Source organism: Physeter macrocephalus, chromosome 2, assembly GCF_002837175.3.
Source record: "Physeter macrocephalus isolate SW-GA chromosome 2, ASM283717v5, whole genome shotgun sequence".
NCBI lineage: Eukaryota > Metazoa > Chordata > Mammalia > Artiodactyla > Physeteridae > Physeter > Physeter macrocephalus.
The window spans coordinates 22,671,734-22,688,003 of record NC_041215.1 but is presented as its reverse complement, the minus strand read 5'-3'; the positions used below and the strand labels follow the sequence as shown (position 1 = coordinate 22,688,003).

At 49.0% G+C, this 16,270-nt stretch overlaps 1 protein-coding gene across 1 annotated transcript in view; it reads left to right on the top strand.

The window, feature by feature from the left end:
- TMPRSS9 (transmembrane serine protease 9) overlaps positions 1 to 16,270 on the top strand; it is a 38,887-nt gene that overhangs the window by 1,602 nt on the left and 21,015 nt on the right. Inside the window, exons 2-7 of the mRNA XM_028500915.2 lie at positions 1,659 to 1,786; positions 5,685 to 5,752; positions 5,865 to 6,044; positions 7,045 to 7,082; positions 8,829 to 8,942; positions 10,438 to 10,609. Of these exons, the coding sequence (XP_028356716.1) occupies positions 1,659 to 1,786; positions 5,685 to 5,752; positions 5,865 to 6,044; positions 7,045 to 7,082; positions 8,829 to 8,942; positions 10,438 to 10,609 (700 nt within the window). The remainder of the gene's footprint in view (positions 1 to 1,658; positions 1,787 to 5,684; positions 5,753 to 5,864; positions 6,045 to 7,044; positions 7,083 to 8,828; positions 8,943 to 10,437; positions 10,610 to 16,270) is intronic.

Genomic DNA, 16,270 nt, shown 5'->3' with positions numbered 1-16,270 from the left:
CCCCCCCCGCTACGGAGCACAGGCTCCGGACGCGCAGGCTCAGCGGCCATGGCTCACGGGCCCAGCCGCTCCGCGGCGTGTGGCATCCTCCCAAACCGGGGCGCGAACCCGGTTTCCCTGCATCGGCAGGCGGACACGCAACCACTGCGCCACCAGGGAAGCCCTATATATATTTTTAAAATATATTAAATATATATATATTTAAAATGTATTTTAAAAAATATATTTAAGATATATATTATATAATATATATTTAAATATATATATATATTTGTGACTATCTGGATAACTCAGAGCCTGGCACGGCTGATAGAGGCCCTCTAGTGGCTGTGGGGTGAAGTGCATGAAAATTGGGCTCTGTGGGGTGGGGGGCGGTGTTCGTTTGTCCGTGTGTCCATGTGTCCTCACGCTAGGGAGAGACAGAGGACAGTTGCACACCTCCAGTCTAGAATCACAGCTACATTTTGGGATAACAGGTAGATAAAATCTCCAGCAGGACCTCTGAAACTGAGGAAGGCTCTAAGAAGCACTTAAAATTTAAAAACACTTTTTAAATTACAATTCAAATTTGTCCCCTTCCCAGACAGCTCAAAATTTTATTTGGAAGTATAAAATTTTACACGGGCCCTTGCTGGGCTGTTTCTCCAGTTGCCTGGGAGCCCATGGTTATTTCAGAGGGAAAGTATGAGGCTTATTTGGGGCCCAGAACATAAGCACATGGGTCTACACAGCAGGGTTCTTGTTTTCTTTCTTTTTAGTTCCTTGCATGAGAAAACAAGCCAATTTTAGAATTACTTTAGACTATTTGTTCTATCTATTGAATAAACAAATATCGAGCTGGTTGAATATCCAGTCAAATAAATAGAGCTGGGAGCCAGCTTTCACACTGTAGGTGGCTGCTACTTCTATTTTTTAATTAAAAAAAATTTTTTTTAAAGTTTTTTGTTTTTTTTCTGGCCATACCACATGGATTGTGGGATCTTAGTTCCCCGACCGGGGATTGGACCCAGGCCCCAGCAATGAAAGCGCTGAGTCCTAAACACTGGACCACCAGAGAACTCCCTACTTCTAGTCTTTTAATTTTGTAATTATGATCATTTTTGACTGATGGACCCCTTTGCCAGTCTCACATATTTTCGACAGTTAGAAACACGTGTCTTCATGTATCATGTAGGGTTGTATTCTTTACAACACTTTATGACTGTTCTTCTTTGCTGTTGTGTACTTTTGACAACCGTTGGAAACTATATTATTCAGAGGGTGGTGTCATGGGCCGGGGTTCGAGGGTCCTGGTACCCCGGGCTGTGCCCCTGGGGTATTTGGTGCCCCTTCCCAGGGAGGAGGTGGGGATTGTCCCAAAGTCGAGGGAAGGTCTTCCTTCTGAGGCCATTTCAGCCATTTTTGGCTAGGATCCAGTCCTCCCCTTAAGGAAACCTGGGGATGCCTGGGGCTTTGTGTACCTGGGGGCCTTTGGGTGGGTGATGGGTGAGAGCTGATCAGGGAGCACTGTTAATAATCACTCAACCCCCGGGAAGTCAGCCCACCCCCCGTTTGTTGGGGGTGACCGCCCCAGGGTGATGGGGGGCCTTGGAGGCCGGCTTGGCTGAGCCCTGCCCCTGCAGGTGGGCGCTCTCACGGGGCCCTGGTCTTGTCCGCAGCCTCCCTCTCTACACAGGGTGTCAATGTGGAGCACACAGCCGAGCTGCGAGGGATCCGGTTTGCCCCCAGCTTGCAGCAGGAGACCTCAGACTATTACCGCACACTGACGCCAACTCTGGAAACGCTGGTGAGGGTTCTGGGAGCCGGGGGCGGGGGCAAGTGGGAGGCCAGGGGCTCTGACTGAGGCAGCAGAGCAATGGGAGGCCCAGGCAGCCTCTGAGGTAGGGAGGGGTCCCCATGGGGTGAACAGGGCAGGGCTGATGCATTCCAGAATACAGGGGAGGGTAGCATTCGATGGGAACTGAAAGCTGCAGGATCCGTAGGCCACGTTGATAGGTTGTAAACTGCATTTCGGTAGAGAAATCAGAACCCTCCTATGCAGCTGGTGGATATATGAAAAGGGGCAGCCACTGTGGAAAACAGTCTGGCAGTTTCTCCAAAGGTTAAAAATGGAGTTACTATCTGACCCAGCAATTCCGCTCCTGGGTGTCTGCCCCAGAGAAACAAAACTGTGAGTCCACACAGAAGCTTGTACATGAATGTTCATGGCAGCGAGATTCATAACAGCCCCAAAGTGAAAGCAACCCAAATGGCCATCAACAGAGGATGGATAAACAACTGTGGTCCCTCCCCACACGGGAGCATCACTCATTCATGAAAAGGGGTGAAGCCCCGACACTCGCTACAGCGTGGACGGACCCTGAGAACGCGACGCTCAGTGAGAGAAGCCAGACACAGAAGGACACACAGGGTGTGATTCCACTGATGGGAAACGTCCAGAACAGGCAGATCCACAGACACAGAGAGTGGATTCCTCGTTGTCAGGGGCTGGGGAGGGGGATGGGGACTGACTGCTCATGGGGACGGGGCTTCATTTGGGGTCATGAGAATGTTTTAAAATTGTGATGAGGTTGTACAACTCTGTGAAGATACTAAAACCCATCTAATTGTACACTTGTAAAAGGTGAGTTTTTATAGTAGATGACTTTTGAAACATTGTTTAAAATTTTATCCTAAGGGAAAGAGAAAGGTGACTAGGTAACGATTTTTTTTTTTTTTTTTTTTTGCGGTACGCGGGCCTCTCACTGCTGTGGCCTCTCCCGTTGCAGAGCACAGGCTCCGGACGTGCAGGCTCAGCGGCCGTGGCTCATGGGCCCAGCGGCCATGGCTCACGGGCCCAGCCGCTCCGCGGCATGTGGGATCCTCCCGGACCGGGGCATGAACCCATGTCCCCTGCATCGGCAGGCGGATTCTCAACCACTGTGCCACCAGGGAAGCCCTAACGATTCATTTTAAATGTGTGATAAGATGTGAGAGAAGCAGGGGGACAGTTAGGAGTCACCATCATCTAGACCAGGAGTCAGCAAACTTTCCCCGTAATAAGGCCAGATGGTCAATATTTTTGGCTTTTGGGAGCCAGAGAGTCTGTCTTGACGGCTGGGCCTTGTGTTGTAGCCTGAAAGCCGCCATAGATGACATGGATGAGTGGGTGTGGCTGTGTGCCAATAAACCTTTATTTATGGACACTGAAATTTGCATTTCATGCCATTTTCATGCACCACGAAATATTTTTCTTTTGTTTTTTTTTTACATTTAAAAATGTAAAAACCAGGGGCTTCCCTGGTGGCACAGTGGTTAAGAATCTGCCTGCCAATGCAGGGGACACGGGTTCGAGCCCTGGTCCGGGAAGATCCCACATGCCGCGGAGCAACTAAGCCCGTGCGCTGCAACTACTGAGGCTGCGCTCTAGAACCCTCGAGCCACGACTACTGAAGCCTGTGCACCTAGAGCCCATGCTCCGCAACAAGAGAAGCCACCACAATGAGAAGCCCGTGCATCGCAACGAAGAGTAAACGCCTCTCACCGCAACTAGAGAAAGCCCGCATGCAGCAACGAAGACCCAACGCAGCCAAAAATAAAATAAATAAATTTATTTAAAAAAAATGTAAAAACCATTCTTGTCCATGATCTGTGCAAAAACAGGCAATGATTCTAATTCAGCACATGGGCCGTATTGCTAATCTCAATCCTGTATCTTAAAGCAGCATGGTCCAGTAGAAATGTAACAGAAGCCCCATGTGTAATTTAACATTTTCTGGTAGCCACTTTTATTTAAAAAAAAGGAAAAAGAAACAGGTCGCGTCCGGAGGCTGTGCTCCGCAACGGGAGAGGCCACAGCAGTGAGAGGCCTGCGTACCACAAAAAAATAATAATAATAATACATTTTATTTAACCCAGAATATCCAAAATGTTATCATTTCAACATGTCATCAACCTATATAAAGCAGGTATTAATGAGATATTTTACATTCTTTCCTTTGGATTGAGGCTTCCAAACCTGGTGTGTCTTTTTTTTTTTAAAGTTTATTTATTTTTTGGCTGCTTTGTATCTTCGTTGCTGCAAGTGGGCTTTCTCTAGTTGCGGTGCGCGGGCTTCTCATTGCGGTGGCTTCTCGTTGCAGAGCACGGGCTCTAGGAGCACAGGCTTCAGTAGCTGTTGAACCCGTGTCCCCTGCATTGGCAGGTGGATTCTTAACCACTGCGTCACCAGGGAAGTCCCCCAAGCCTGGTGTGTCTTTTACACTCACATCTCAGGGTGGATACTGAGCTTCCACTGGGAAAACTCCATCCATATTTAGAATTTGTAACATTTCCAGACCCAAGATGCTCCAAATATACTTAAGAATTTTCCAGTGACTGAATCAAGTATCCGTTTTGAAATTGAAGCATGAATTAATTAAAATTGAACAAAATGCGAAAATCAGTTCTTCTGTGGCACCAGCCACATTTCAAATGCTCAGTTTCTACATATGGCCTGCGGCTGCCATATGGGGCGAGGCAGGTGTAGAACATTTTGGAAATTTGTGGAATGTTCTACAGGACAGTGCAGGCCTGGGTGTGGGCAGTGGGGATGTGGACTCAGAGGGTGCGGTTCAGAGAAGCAAATTGGATTAAGGGTGTTTTAGACGGGTGAATGAACAGGCGTGACCGTGCATCACGTGTGTTTAGGGAGCAAGGATGGTGACCATAGGATTTAGCACCTAAGCAGGACATTCTGCCAGGGGACAGGGACGCTGTCAGTGACTACATTGGGAGAGCAGATAAACGGGGTTACGTGGTCACCCAGTGCGTGGGTGACGTGAGCTGCCGAGGGGAGAGATGTGGGCCCTTCGGTGCCCAAACCGAGACAGTCCTAGGAGACGCGGACAGTGGTCACCCTAACAGCACATGAAGGACAAGGACCTTCCTGATAGCATCTGCTTGCACAAAGTGGGCTCAGCCACAGAATTTTATTTTTTAATGTAAAATTCACATAACATAAAATTATCCTTTTCTTTATTATTATTTTTTTCTTTTGGCCACGCTGTGTAGCTTGTGGGATGGATCTTAGTTTCTCAACCTGGGATTGAACCCGGGCCCCCGGCAGTGAAAGCACCGAGTCCTAACCACTGGACTGCCAGGGAATTCCCTAAAATTATCCACTTTTAAAGTGACTGATTCAGTGGCATTTAGTACATTCACAGAGCTGTGCAACCATCACCTCTAATTCCAGAACCTTCCATCACCCAAAAAGGAAACCCCACCCTCATCAGCAGTCACCCCCTCCCCCTCTCCCTCAGCCCCTGACAGCCATGAACCCACGCTCTGTGTCTGCGGATCTGTCTGTTCTGGACGTTTCCCATCAATGGAATCACACTCTGTGTGTCCTTCTGTGTCTGGCTTCTCTCACTGAGCATTGTGTTTGCAGGGTCCGTCCACGTTGCAGCTAGTGTCAGGGCTTCACCTCTTTTCATGGCTGAGTGATGCTCCCGTGTGTGGAGGAAGCACGTGGGGTTTCTCCATCATCTGTTGGCGGAGCTATATTTTCATAGGCACGACTTCGAGATGCCTCTCCCGTCCCTTAGTTCTGTGAGTTGGCCGCACACATGGAGTTGAAGAGGAGATGCTTTTCCACCCCCTTCCCAGCTCTCCCCGCGGGGAGTCTCCGCAGGGTCTCACATTCGCTACTGTTGTTTCCGTTGTAGTTTGTCAGCAGCTTTCGGGAGACAGAGTTGGAGGCCAGCTGTGTGGGCTGCAGGGTGCTCAGTTACTGGTGAGTTGGGGCCTCCTTGGAGGTGGAGGAAGCTTGGTGGTTGCCCGAGAGATTGCAGAAGATTCCAGCCGAGAGGCGCCCTCCCTCTCAAGGGCCAGTGTCCTCCCCGCAGGGAGGGCAACGCCAGCATCCTGGTGCGTTTTCGGCTGCACTTTATGCAGCCGGCCCTGCGGACGCCGAGCCCAGGCCTGGAGGAGGAGCTGCTGCGGCGGGGACTCCGAGAGAGGCTGCAGGGCCGCGGCATCCCCCTGGCCCCGTATGGCACCATCGTGTCTGCCCAGCTCACAGGCAAGTGGCCCCAGAGACAGGGAGACGTTGGGAGGGACATGCTGGGGAAGGGGAGCCAAGTGAAAGTTGCATTAAACTTGAGGTTTTCCATAGTCGCCCCTCTCGGTGACAAGGAAACATATACCCATTGCTTTACCCTCTATGGTCTAGACCAGCGGGGGGCAACCTATAAATATTTTCATCTTGGCTACCCATTGGGTCTCTGTCCAGATGACTCAACCCAGCTATTATAGCACAAAAGCAGCAGACACTATATAAACAAACGGACACCACTGTGTATCGATAAAACTTTATTTACAAAAACAAGTGGTGGGCCGGATTTGGTGCCTGGCCCCTGGTATAGAAATAAGGGTAAATGTTATGCTCTAAAATTCTAAGATTGCTGTGCGTTGTGATTTGAGAGCCAGGCATGAGGTCAGACTGCTCAGTTTTTGGGTTTTTTTTTTTGCGGTACACGGGCCTCTCACCGTTGTGGCCTCTCCCGTTGCGGAGCACAGGCTCCGGACGCGCAGGCCCAGCGGCCATGGCTCACGGGCACAGCCGCTCCGCGGCATGTGGGATCTTCCCGGACGGGGGCACGAACCCGTGTCCCCTGCATCGGCAGGCAGACTCTCAACCGCTGTGCCACCAGGGAAGCCCTGCTCAGATTTTAAAATTGTTGCCTTGACCTTGCCCTGCAGGACATTTACAGTCCCCTCTCCACCACTCCTGACACACTCAGTGAGTCTCAGTAACCTCGCCAGCACTAAGAGAGCTTTCTGCGGGGATGGAAATGTTTTGGGTCGGCGCCATACACTCTGGCAGCCACCTGCCCCATGCGGCTGTTGAGCTCTTATCGTGAGAAATGGAATATTTCATCTGATTTCATCTTTGCTGATTTAAGTCAGAATTTAAGTGGATCCCAGGTGGACAGTGCAGACCACTGCTTTGCAATACGATGTTGTCAAAGAACCTCAGTGCTCGCTAAATGAGCTTATATCTCTTCTCCGTTTTGCTGCAGGAAGCCAGAAGGGGCTGCTGACAGAAAGAGACTTAAAATCAGGTATGTTTTGATGAATGGATAAAGAAGATGTGGTATATATATGTGCAATGGAATACTACTCAGCCATAAAAAAGGATGAAATAATGCCATTTAAAGCAACATGGATGGACCTAGAGATTATCATACTAAATGAAGTAAGTCAGAGAAAGACAAATATCACTTATATGTGAAATCTAAAATATGACACAAATGAACCTATCTACAAAACATAAACAGACTCATGGACATAGAGAATAGACTTGTGGTTGCCAAGGGGGAGGGGGCTGGGGGAGGGAAGGATTGGGAGTTTGGGATTAGCAGATGCAAATTATTACATATAGGATGGATAAACAAGGTCCTACTGTATAGCACAGAGAACTATATTCAATATCCTGTGATAAACTGTAATGGAAAAGAATATGAAAAAGAATGTAATCTGTGTGAGCAGACAATTTAAAATGAGGCACTTTGAATTATTCCGAGCCAAGCATGATTAAGAGAAGGCATTATTGTTTTTGTATTGTTTTTAAGTGATGGAAAGTTGTTATTCAGAGAAAAGACAAAAAACAGTTTGGGGAAAAAAGAGTAGGTATCCCCTGGAATCTCACTGCTTTTACTATTTTGGTGACTTTCCTCCCAGACGGCTCATGACACATCTACAGATACATTTATTTAGCTTTACATCAATGGTCCCCAACTAGGGGTGATCCTGCCTCCCCAGGGGACACAGGGTGATGTCTGGGGACATCTGTGGTTGTCACGATGGGGGGTGCTCTTAGCATTCAGTGAGTGGGGCCGGGGTGCTTCTCAGTATCCCACAGTGCCCAGGACGGCCCCCCCAGAGAATGACCCCAAATGTGAACCTACACTTCAGTGGCAAATTTTATGTTATGTGTACTTTATTAAAATTTAAAAAATTAATTTCACCTATTACTTTAAAAAAATTTATTTGGTTGCACCAGGTCTTAGTTGCAGCAGGCGGGCTCGTTAGTTGTGGCTTGCTGGCTCCTTAGTTGTGGCTTGTGAACTCTTAGTTGTGGCATGCATGTGGGATCTAGTTCCCTGACCAGGGATTTAACCCGGGCCCCCTGCACTGGGAGCTCAGAGTCTTATCCACTGAGCCACCAGGGAAGTCCCCCTATTTCTTACTTTTTAAAAACATGGCGGGACTTCCCTGGTGGTGCAGTGGTGAAGAATCCGCCTGCCAATGCAGGGGACACGGGTTCGATCCCTGGTCCGGGAAGATCCCACATGCCGCAGAGCAACTAAGGCCGTGCGCCACAACTACTGAGCCTGCACTCTATAGCCCGCGAGCCACAACTGCTGAGCCCGCGTGCCACAACTACTGAAGCCCATGTGCCTAGAGCCCGTGCTCCACAGCAAGAGAAGCCACCACAATGAGAAGCCCACGCACCACAACGAAGATTAGCACCCGCTCGCTGCAACTAGAGGAAGCCCGCGCGCAGCAACGAAGACCCAACGCAGCCAAAAAATAAATTAATTAAAATAAATAAATAAAACGTGGCTGATAGAAATATAAAAGTACATACATGGCACACATACGCTTAGGTTGCACAGCCATGGCCCCGGTGCTGACTAGCATTCTCATGTGTTACATCTCTGTACTAATTCTGAGAAAATTATTTCAGAAACATTCAGAGAAAAGGAAGCAGAGAAGAGATGCCTTCCACGCTCTAGAGTTTCCGCGTGGAGAGCAGGCGGGAGAGGTGGAGTGAGGTCAGGAACGCGGTTCTTGTCTGCCCTCAGGTCACTGTCCAGGGAATGCCTTTTCCTGCGGGAACAGCCAGTGTGTGACAAAGGTGAACCCGGAGTGTGATGACACAGCGGACTGCTCTGATGGCTCCGATGAGGCCTACTGTGGTCAGTCTGCCTGTCTGGCCTGTTTTCTGGGCTACGTCCCCTTTCCAGGTTCAAGTGCTGGTTCTCTGGCCCACTGTACCCATCACACACAGACACGTGGTCCTGACATTCACTGGAGCTGGGCAGAGAAAGGGAGTGGGCACCGGTGATATGACAGGAAACATGAGCAGCAAGCAGAGAAGGGAAACCTTGAGGTGTGTGGAGTGGAGAGCCTCGGGTGAGAAGGAGAAAAAAATCGGGTCAAACCGTGGGAAGCCTTGAATGCCAGGAACTGGGGGTCTGTCCTATAGGTAGTGGGGAGTCACCAGAAGCATTTGAGCAAGGGAAAATTACAGTTGAAATGCTGTAAGAGTAGTCATCATTTTTCTAGCAATGCTAGCCCATGCAGTAAGGTGAGAACAGTGGTTTAATTATTGGAAAGGAAGAAGGAAAACTGTCATAATTTGAATTTGATTATCTAAATGAATCAATAAATTAAAAGGATATCAGAAAAATAAGACAGTTCAACAATAAGGGGAAGATAAGATAAATACTAATACATAAAAACTCTTGTTTTGCTTTATACAATTAAAAACAGGTTAGAAGATATAATGGAAAAAATCACACTCTTGATTAATAGCAACACAAAATAAACACGTATCCTGTATATAATAATAACTATATAGAATTACAAACCATTGCTGAAGGACATAAAAGCAGACTAAATAAATAGACACGGCATCCTATGAAAAGATGGGCATATAAAGATTTTGAAACTTGCAAAATACCTGGTGAGGGAGACATTCATAGTGTCTGGTACCTGGCTGTGGAGGATGATATAGAGGTTGATTGAAATTGGCAGGTGTGGTCGGGGGGTCCCCAAGACTCCTTCAGATTCAGTGATTCACGAGAAGGAGTCACAGAACTCAGTAAAGCTGTTATATACGTAGTTATAGCTTATTACAGTACAGATGAAAATCAGCAAAGCAAAAGGTGCAAAGTCCAGGAGAGACCAGGCTCAAGCAAGCTTCCAATTATCCTCTCCCAGTGGAGTCATGTAGACAGCACTTAACGCATTCTCCCAGCACCATATGTGACAACACACACAAAGTATTTCCAACCAGGGGAGCTCACCCAAGGCTTGGTGTCCAGGGTTTGTGTTGGGGGTTGGTCACGTAGGTACGTAGCATCCATATAGTTAACTTTAGGGTATGATTGTCCTAGAGCTGCTGAATCAAAGGACCTCAAGCTGAGTGGATTAAACAACAGAAATGTATTCTCTCCCAGCTCTGGAGGCTAGAAGTCTGAGATCAAGGTGTCGGCAGGGTCGGTTCCTTCTGAGGCCGTGAGGGAGGATCTGGTCCATGTGGTCTCCCAGCTTCTGGTGGTTTGCTGGTATCTTTGGCATTCTTTGAATGCGGGGGCCATGGGGACAACAGACTGCAGACAGACGTGCCAGGAACGTGGCCACACTCCTGCCTTCCTGGGGTCCTGGATAGTGATCTCTGTCTTGCAGACTGTGGTTTGCAGCCTGGCTGGAGGACAGCCGGCAGGATTGTGGGCGGTGTGGAGGCATCCCCGGGGGAGTTCCCATGGCAAGTCAGCCTCCGAGAAAACAACGAACACTTCTGTGGGGCCGCCATCATTGGCGCCAGGTGGCTGGTGTCTGCTGCCCACTGCTTCAATGAGTGAGTCCACGTCCCCGAGGGCTCAGCGCCCACCCCACCCCTGTATCCCACCTACCTTCCACTCTGGGAATGCCACCTTTCCTGGGTGTCTTCAGAGCCCCTTGGAACTTACTTATTTCCTTCCTTCTTCCCTCCCTCCCTCCTTCCTTCCCTCTCCTTTTTAAAAATTATTTATTTATTTATTTATTTATTTGGCTGTGTCGGGTCTTAGTCGCGGCACGTGGGAACTTTCGTTGCGGAGCGCGGGCTCTTCGTTGCGGCGTGCGGGCTCTCTAGTTGTGGCGCGTGGGTTTAGTTGCCCCGTGGCACGTGGGATCTTAGTTCCCTGACCAGGGATCGAACCCATGTCCCCTGCATTGGAAGGCAGATTCTTAACCACTGGACCACCAGGGAAGTCCCTCCCTCTCTTTTCTTTTTGTTAAATCTGAATGCATTAATTTTTTTAAATTGTGGCAAAATACATATGACATAAATTTACCATTTTTAAGCGCACAGCTCAGTGGCATTAGGCACACTCACATTGTTGGGAAACCATCCCCACCATCATCTCCAGAACTTTCTCATCCTCCCAAACTGAAGCTCTGTCCCTTTTAAACCCTGACTCCCCAGCCCCTCCCCCAGCCCCTGGCTCCACCATCTACTTCCTGTCTCTGTGGATCTGACCCCTCCAGGGACCTCCTGTGAGTGGAATCAGACAGTACTTGTCCTTTTGTGACTGACATTTCACTTAACCTGTTCTCAAGGTTCATCTACGTTGTAGTGTGTGTCACGGCTTCTTTCCCTTTCGTGGCCAAATAATATTCCAGTGTGTGGATGGACATGTGTTTATTCATTCATCCATCGACGGACACTTGGGTGGTGTCCACCTTTTGGCTGTTGTGAATGATGCTGCTGTGAACATGGGTGTGCAAGTGTCTGAGTCACTACTTTCAGTTGCTTTGGGTATAAACTCAGAGGTGGAATTGCTGGGTCATATGGTGATTCTGTGTTTACCCTTTTGAGGAAACACCGTCCTGTTTTCCACAGTGGCTGCCCCATTTTCCATTCCCACCAGCAGTGCACAAGGGTTCCAATTTCTCCACATCCTTGAGAAGTTCCTTTGACGTTTGTTGTAAAGCTGGTTTGGTGGTGCTGAGTTCTTTCAGCTTTTGCTTGTCTGTAAAGCTTTTGATCTCTCCATCAAATCTGAATGAGAGCCTTGCTGGGTAGAGTATTCTTGGTCGTAGGCTTTTCCCTTTCATCACTTTAAATACATCCTGCCACTCCCTTCTGGCCTGCAGAGTTTCTGCTGAAAAGTCAGCTGATAGTCTTACAGGAGTTCCCTTGTATGTTATTTGTTCCTTCTCCCTTGCTGCTTTTAATATTCTCTCTTTACTTTTTGTCTTTTTGATTATGATGTGTCTTGGTTGTTACTATTTGGGTTAATCCCGTATGGGACCCTCTATGCTTCCTGGACTTGGGTGACTGTTTCCTTTCCCAAGTTAGGGACGTTTTCAGCTGTTATCTCTTCAAATATTTTCTCAGGCCCTTTCTCTCTGTCTTCTCCTTCTGGGACCCCTATAATGTGACTATTAGCATGGTTGATGTTGTCCTAGTGTCCGTTAAACTGTCCTCATTTCTTTTCCTTCTTTTTTTCTTTTTTCTGTTTGGTGGCAGTGGTTTCCACTACTCTGTCTTCCAGCTCGCTGATCTGTTCTTCTGCCTCATTTAGTCTCCTTTGGATTCCTTCTACTGTATGTTTCATTTCAGTTATTGTATTCTTCATCTCTGGTTGGTTGTTCTTTATATTTTCTCTTTGTTTAAAATGTCTAACTTCTTACTCTGTGCATCCATTCCTCTCCTGAGTTCTATTATAATCTTTACGCTCCCTACCCTGAACTCTTTCTCAGGTAGGTTGCCTATCTCTACCTCACTTAGTCCTTCTTCTGGGGTTTTATCTTGTTCCTTTGTCTGGAACATGTTCCTCTGTCACCTCATTTTGTCTAAGTTGCTGTTTGTGTTTTTATGTGTGTGGTAGGTTGGTTACGTTTCTCAGCCTTGGAGAAGTGGCCTCTGTAGGACGCGTCCTGTGCATCTCCACAGTGCACTCCCTGCTCATCACCCAAGCGACATGCTCTGGGGGGTTCCCTCTAAGGGGGCTGCGTGGGTCCTTCGGTTGTCGCAGGCTGATTCTGTGGGCGGTCTGGTAGGCTCGGTTGGCTGCCAGGCCCTGTCTTCTGTGGAAGCTGCTGGCTGCGGTTTAGCGGGGCTTGGTCGCAAGGTAGCCGGTTGTGGGATCCTAGGGGGCCTGGGGCTAAGAGCCTTGCTGGGTAGAGTATTCTTGGTCGTAGGCTTTTCCCTTTCATCACTTTAAATACATCCTGCCACTCCCTTCTGGCCTGCAGAGTTTCTGCTGAAAAGTCAGCTGATAGTCTTACAGGAGTTCCCTTGTATGTTATTTGTTCCTTCTCCCTTGCTGCTTTTAATATTCTCTCTTTACTTTTTGTCTTTTTGATTATGATGTGTCTTGGTTGTTACTATTTGGGTTAATCCCGTATGGGACCCTCTATGCTTCCTGGACTTGGGTGACTGTTTCCTTTCCCAAGTTAGGGACGTTTTCAGCTGTTATCTCTTCAAATATTTTCTCAGGCCCTTTCTCTCTGTCTTCTCCTTCTGGGACCCCTATAATGTGACTATTAGCATGGTTGATGTTGTCCTAGTGTCCGTTAAACTGTCCTCATTTCTTTTCCTTCTTTTTTTCTTTTTTCTGTTTGGTGGCAGTGGTTTCCACTACTCTGTCTTCCAGCTCGCTGATCTGTTCTTCTGCCTCATTTAGTCTCCTTTGGATTCCTTCTACTGTATGTTTCATTTCAGTTATTGTATTCTTCATCTCTGGTTGGTTGTTCTTTATATTTTCTCTTTGTTTAAAATGTCTAACTTCTTACTCTGTGCATCCATTCCTCTCCTGAGTTCTATTATAATCTTTACGCTCCCTACCCTGAACTCTTTCTCAGGTAGGTTGCCTATCTCTACCTCACTTAGTCCTTCTTCTGGGGTTTTATCTTGTTCCTTTGTCTGGAACATGTTCCTCTGTCACCTCATTTTGTCTAAGTTGCTGTTTGTGTTTTTATGTGTGTGGTAGGTTGGTTACGTTTCTCAGCCTTGGAGAAGTGGCCTCTGTAGGACGCGTCCTGTGCATCTCCACAGTGCACTCCCTGCTCATCACCCAAGCGACATGCTCTGGGGGGTTCCCTCTAAGGGGGCTGCGTGGGTCCTTCGGTTGTCGCAGGCTGATTCTGTGGGCGGTCTGGTAGGCTCGGTTGGCTGCCAGGCCCTGTCTTCTGTGGAAGCTGCTGGCTGCGGTTTAGCGGGGCTTGGTCGCAAGGTAGCCGGTTGTGGGATCCTAGGGGGCCTGGGGCTAGTGCTGGCTCGCTGGTGGGCAGAGTCAGGGTCCTGAAGACTCTGGGGCTGTTGCCCACCCACTGGCAGGTGAAGCCAGATCCTGGGGTTAGTGCCAGACTACTGATAGGCAGAGCTGGTTCCTGGAGTCTGGCTGCAGGGCCCAGGGATCCCAGAGTTCGTTTCAGAGCATTGTTGGTGGTGGGGGGAGGGGGCGGGTTTCGGCTACAGTTGGGTATGGGTTCTGGAGCGTCCCAAAGGTGGCCTTGCCTTACTGGTGGGCAGGGCTAGGGGTCTGGCCTGCGATGCGGGATCCTGGTTTTCTTGCATCTGGTGTCCGCCCACTGGTGGGCGGAGCTGGGCCTTGGCCCGCTGGTGGGCAGGGCTGTGGGCTCAGGGGGGCTCTAAGGCAGCCTGTCTGCTGATGGGTGGGGCAGTGTCCCCGCCCAGTTAGTTGATTGGCCTGGGGCTTCCCAGCACTAGCGCCTGTGGGCTATTGGGTGGGGCCGGGTCTCCGCACTAAAGAGCCAAGATGGCGGGCCGCCAACGTTACGTCCCCAGGGCGACCCGCCTGCGCCTCTGAGAGCAGCAGCTAGGTTTGGTCCAGCCTTCTCTCAGATTACTGCTGCTGCCCCGGGTCCCAGTGCTCGTGGGATTCTCTGTGTGTCCTTTAGGAGTGAAGCCTCTATTTCCCCCAGTCCTGTGGGGCTCCTGCGGTTAGCTCTGCTGGCCTCCGAAGCCAAATGCTCTGGGGGAGCCTCTTCCTGGTGCTGGACCCCCCAGGCTGGGGAGCCTGACACGGGGCTCAGAACCCTCGCTCCTGTGGGAGGACCCCTGCAACATAATTCTTCTCCAGTTCCTGGGTCCCCCACCAGGGGGCATGGGGTTTGATCATATCGTGAGTCCACCCTTCCTGCTCGTTTTGTTGTGGTTCCTTCTCTCTGTCTTTAGTTGGAGAAGATCTTTTCTGGTAGGTTCCAGTCTTTTTCATCGATGGTGGTCCTGCAGGTAGTTGTGATTTGGGTGTGCTCCTGAGAGGAGGTGAGCTCAGGGTCTTTCTACTCCGCCATCTCGGCCGATCTCCCAGTCTCTCCACATCCCGGCCATTACTTGTTACTTTGTTTGTTTGTTTTTAATAATAGCCATCCTAATGGGTGTGCAGTAATATCTCACTGTGGCTTTGATTTGCATTTCCCTAATGATGAGTGACTTTGAGCGTCTTTTCATGTGCTTATTGGCCACTTGTGTGACATTGGTGTGACATTGCTCCATCTTCTCTGCAGCAGTGCCCAGTGTTTTTTGTTTGTTTGGCTGTGTTGTGTCTTCGTTGCTGCGTGCAGGCTTTCTCTAGTTGTGGCGAGCGGGGGCTACCCTTTGTTGCAGCGCGCAGGCTTCTCATTGCGGTGGCTTCTCTTGTTACGGAGCACGGGCTCTAGGCGCGTGGCCTTCAGTAGCTGCGGCACACAGGCTCAGTAGTTGCAGCATGCAGGCCCTAGAGCACGCAGGCTTCAGTAGTTGTGGTGCACGGGCTTCAGTAGTTGTGGCTCACAGGCTCTAGAGCACAGGCTCAGTAGTTGTGGTGCACGGGCTTCGTTGCTCCGCGGCATGTGGGATCTTCCTGGACCAGGGCTTGAACCCATGTCCCCTGCATTGGCCGGCGGATTCTTAACCACTACGCCACCAGGGAAGTCCCTTTGCCCAGTTTTGAATTGGGTTGTTTTTTGTTGTGATGATGGTCAGAATCTTTAACAGTGAGAGTGGCCAATCAGAATGGAGCTCACCAAAGGTGGGAGAAGGTTCTGGAAGCCTCTGGCAGTGCCAGGCATTGCTATTTGGTTATTTCCATCTGAGGAGTTCTCTGGGACAGGACAGGGCAACAGGAAGCATGGGTTCCCCTGGGAAACTATTACCTACGAATTGCCCCAGGGTCACTAATGGAACAGCCTGCTGGGAATCCCAGGGAAACCTGCCCCAGGAAGTGACGGTCTGGGGGACACAGGTCACATAAGCAATGACATTCAGGGCAAGAAGAGTTGCTTTTTTATCATTTTAAATTTCGTTTCTCTTAACATTTTATTATGAATATATTTAAGTAGAAAAGATGAAAAAATAGGACAATAAACACCCATATGCCAGTATCTGATTTCAAAAGTTATTACTATTTCGCTGTATTCGTTTTCTCTCCCACTCTCTCCATCTATCTGCATCTGTAATTATTCACACACACATTCATACATATATATCTTTGCCAAACCATTTGAAATTAAGTAGAAAACATCATGA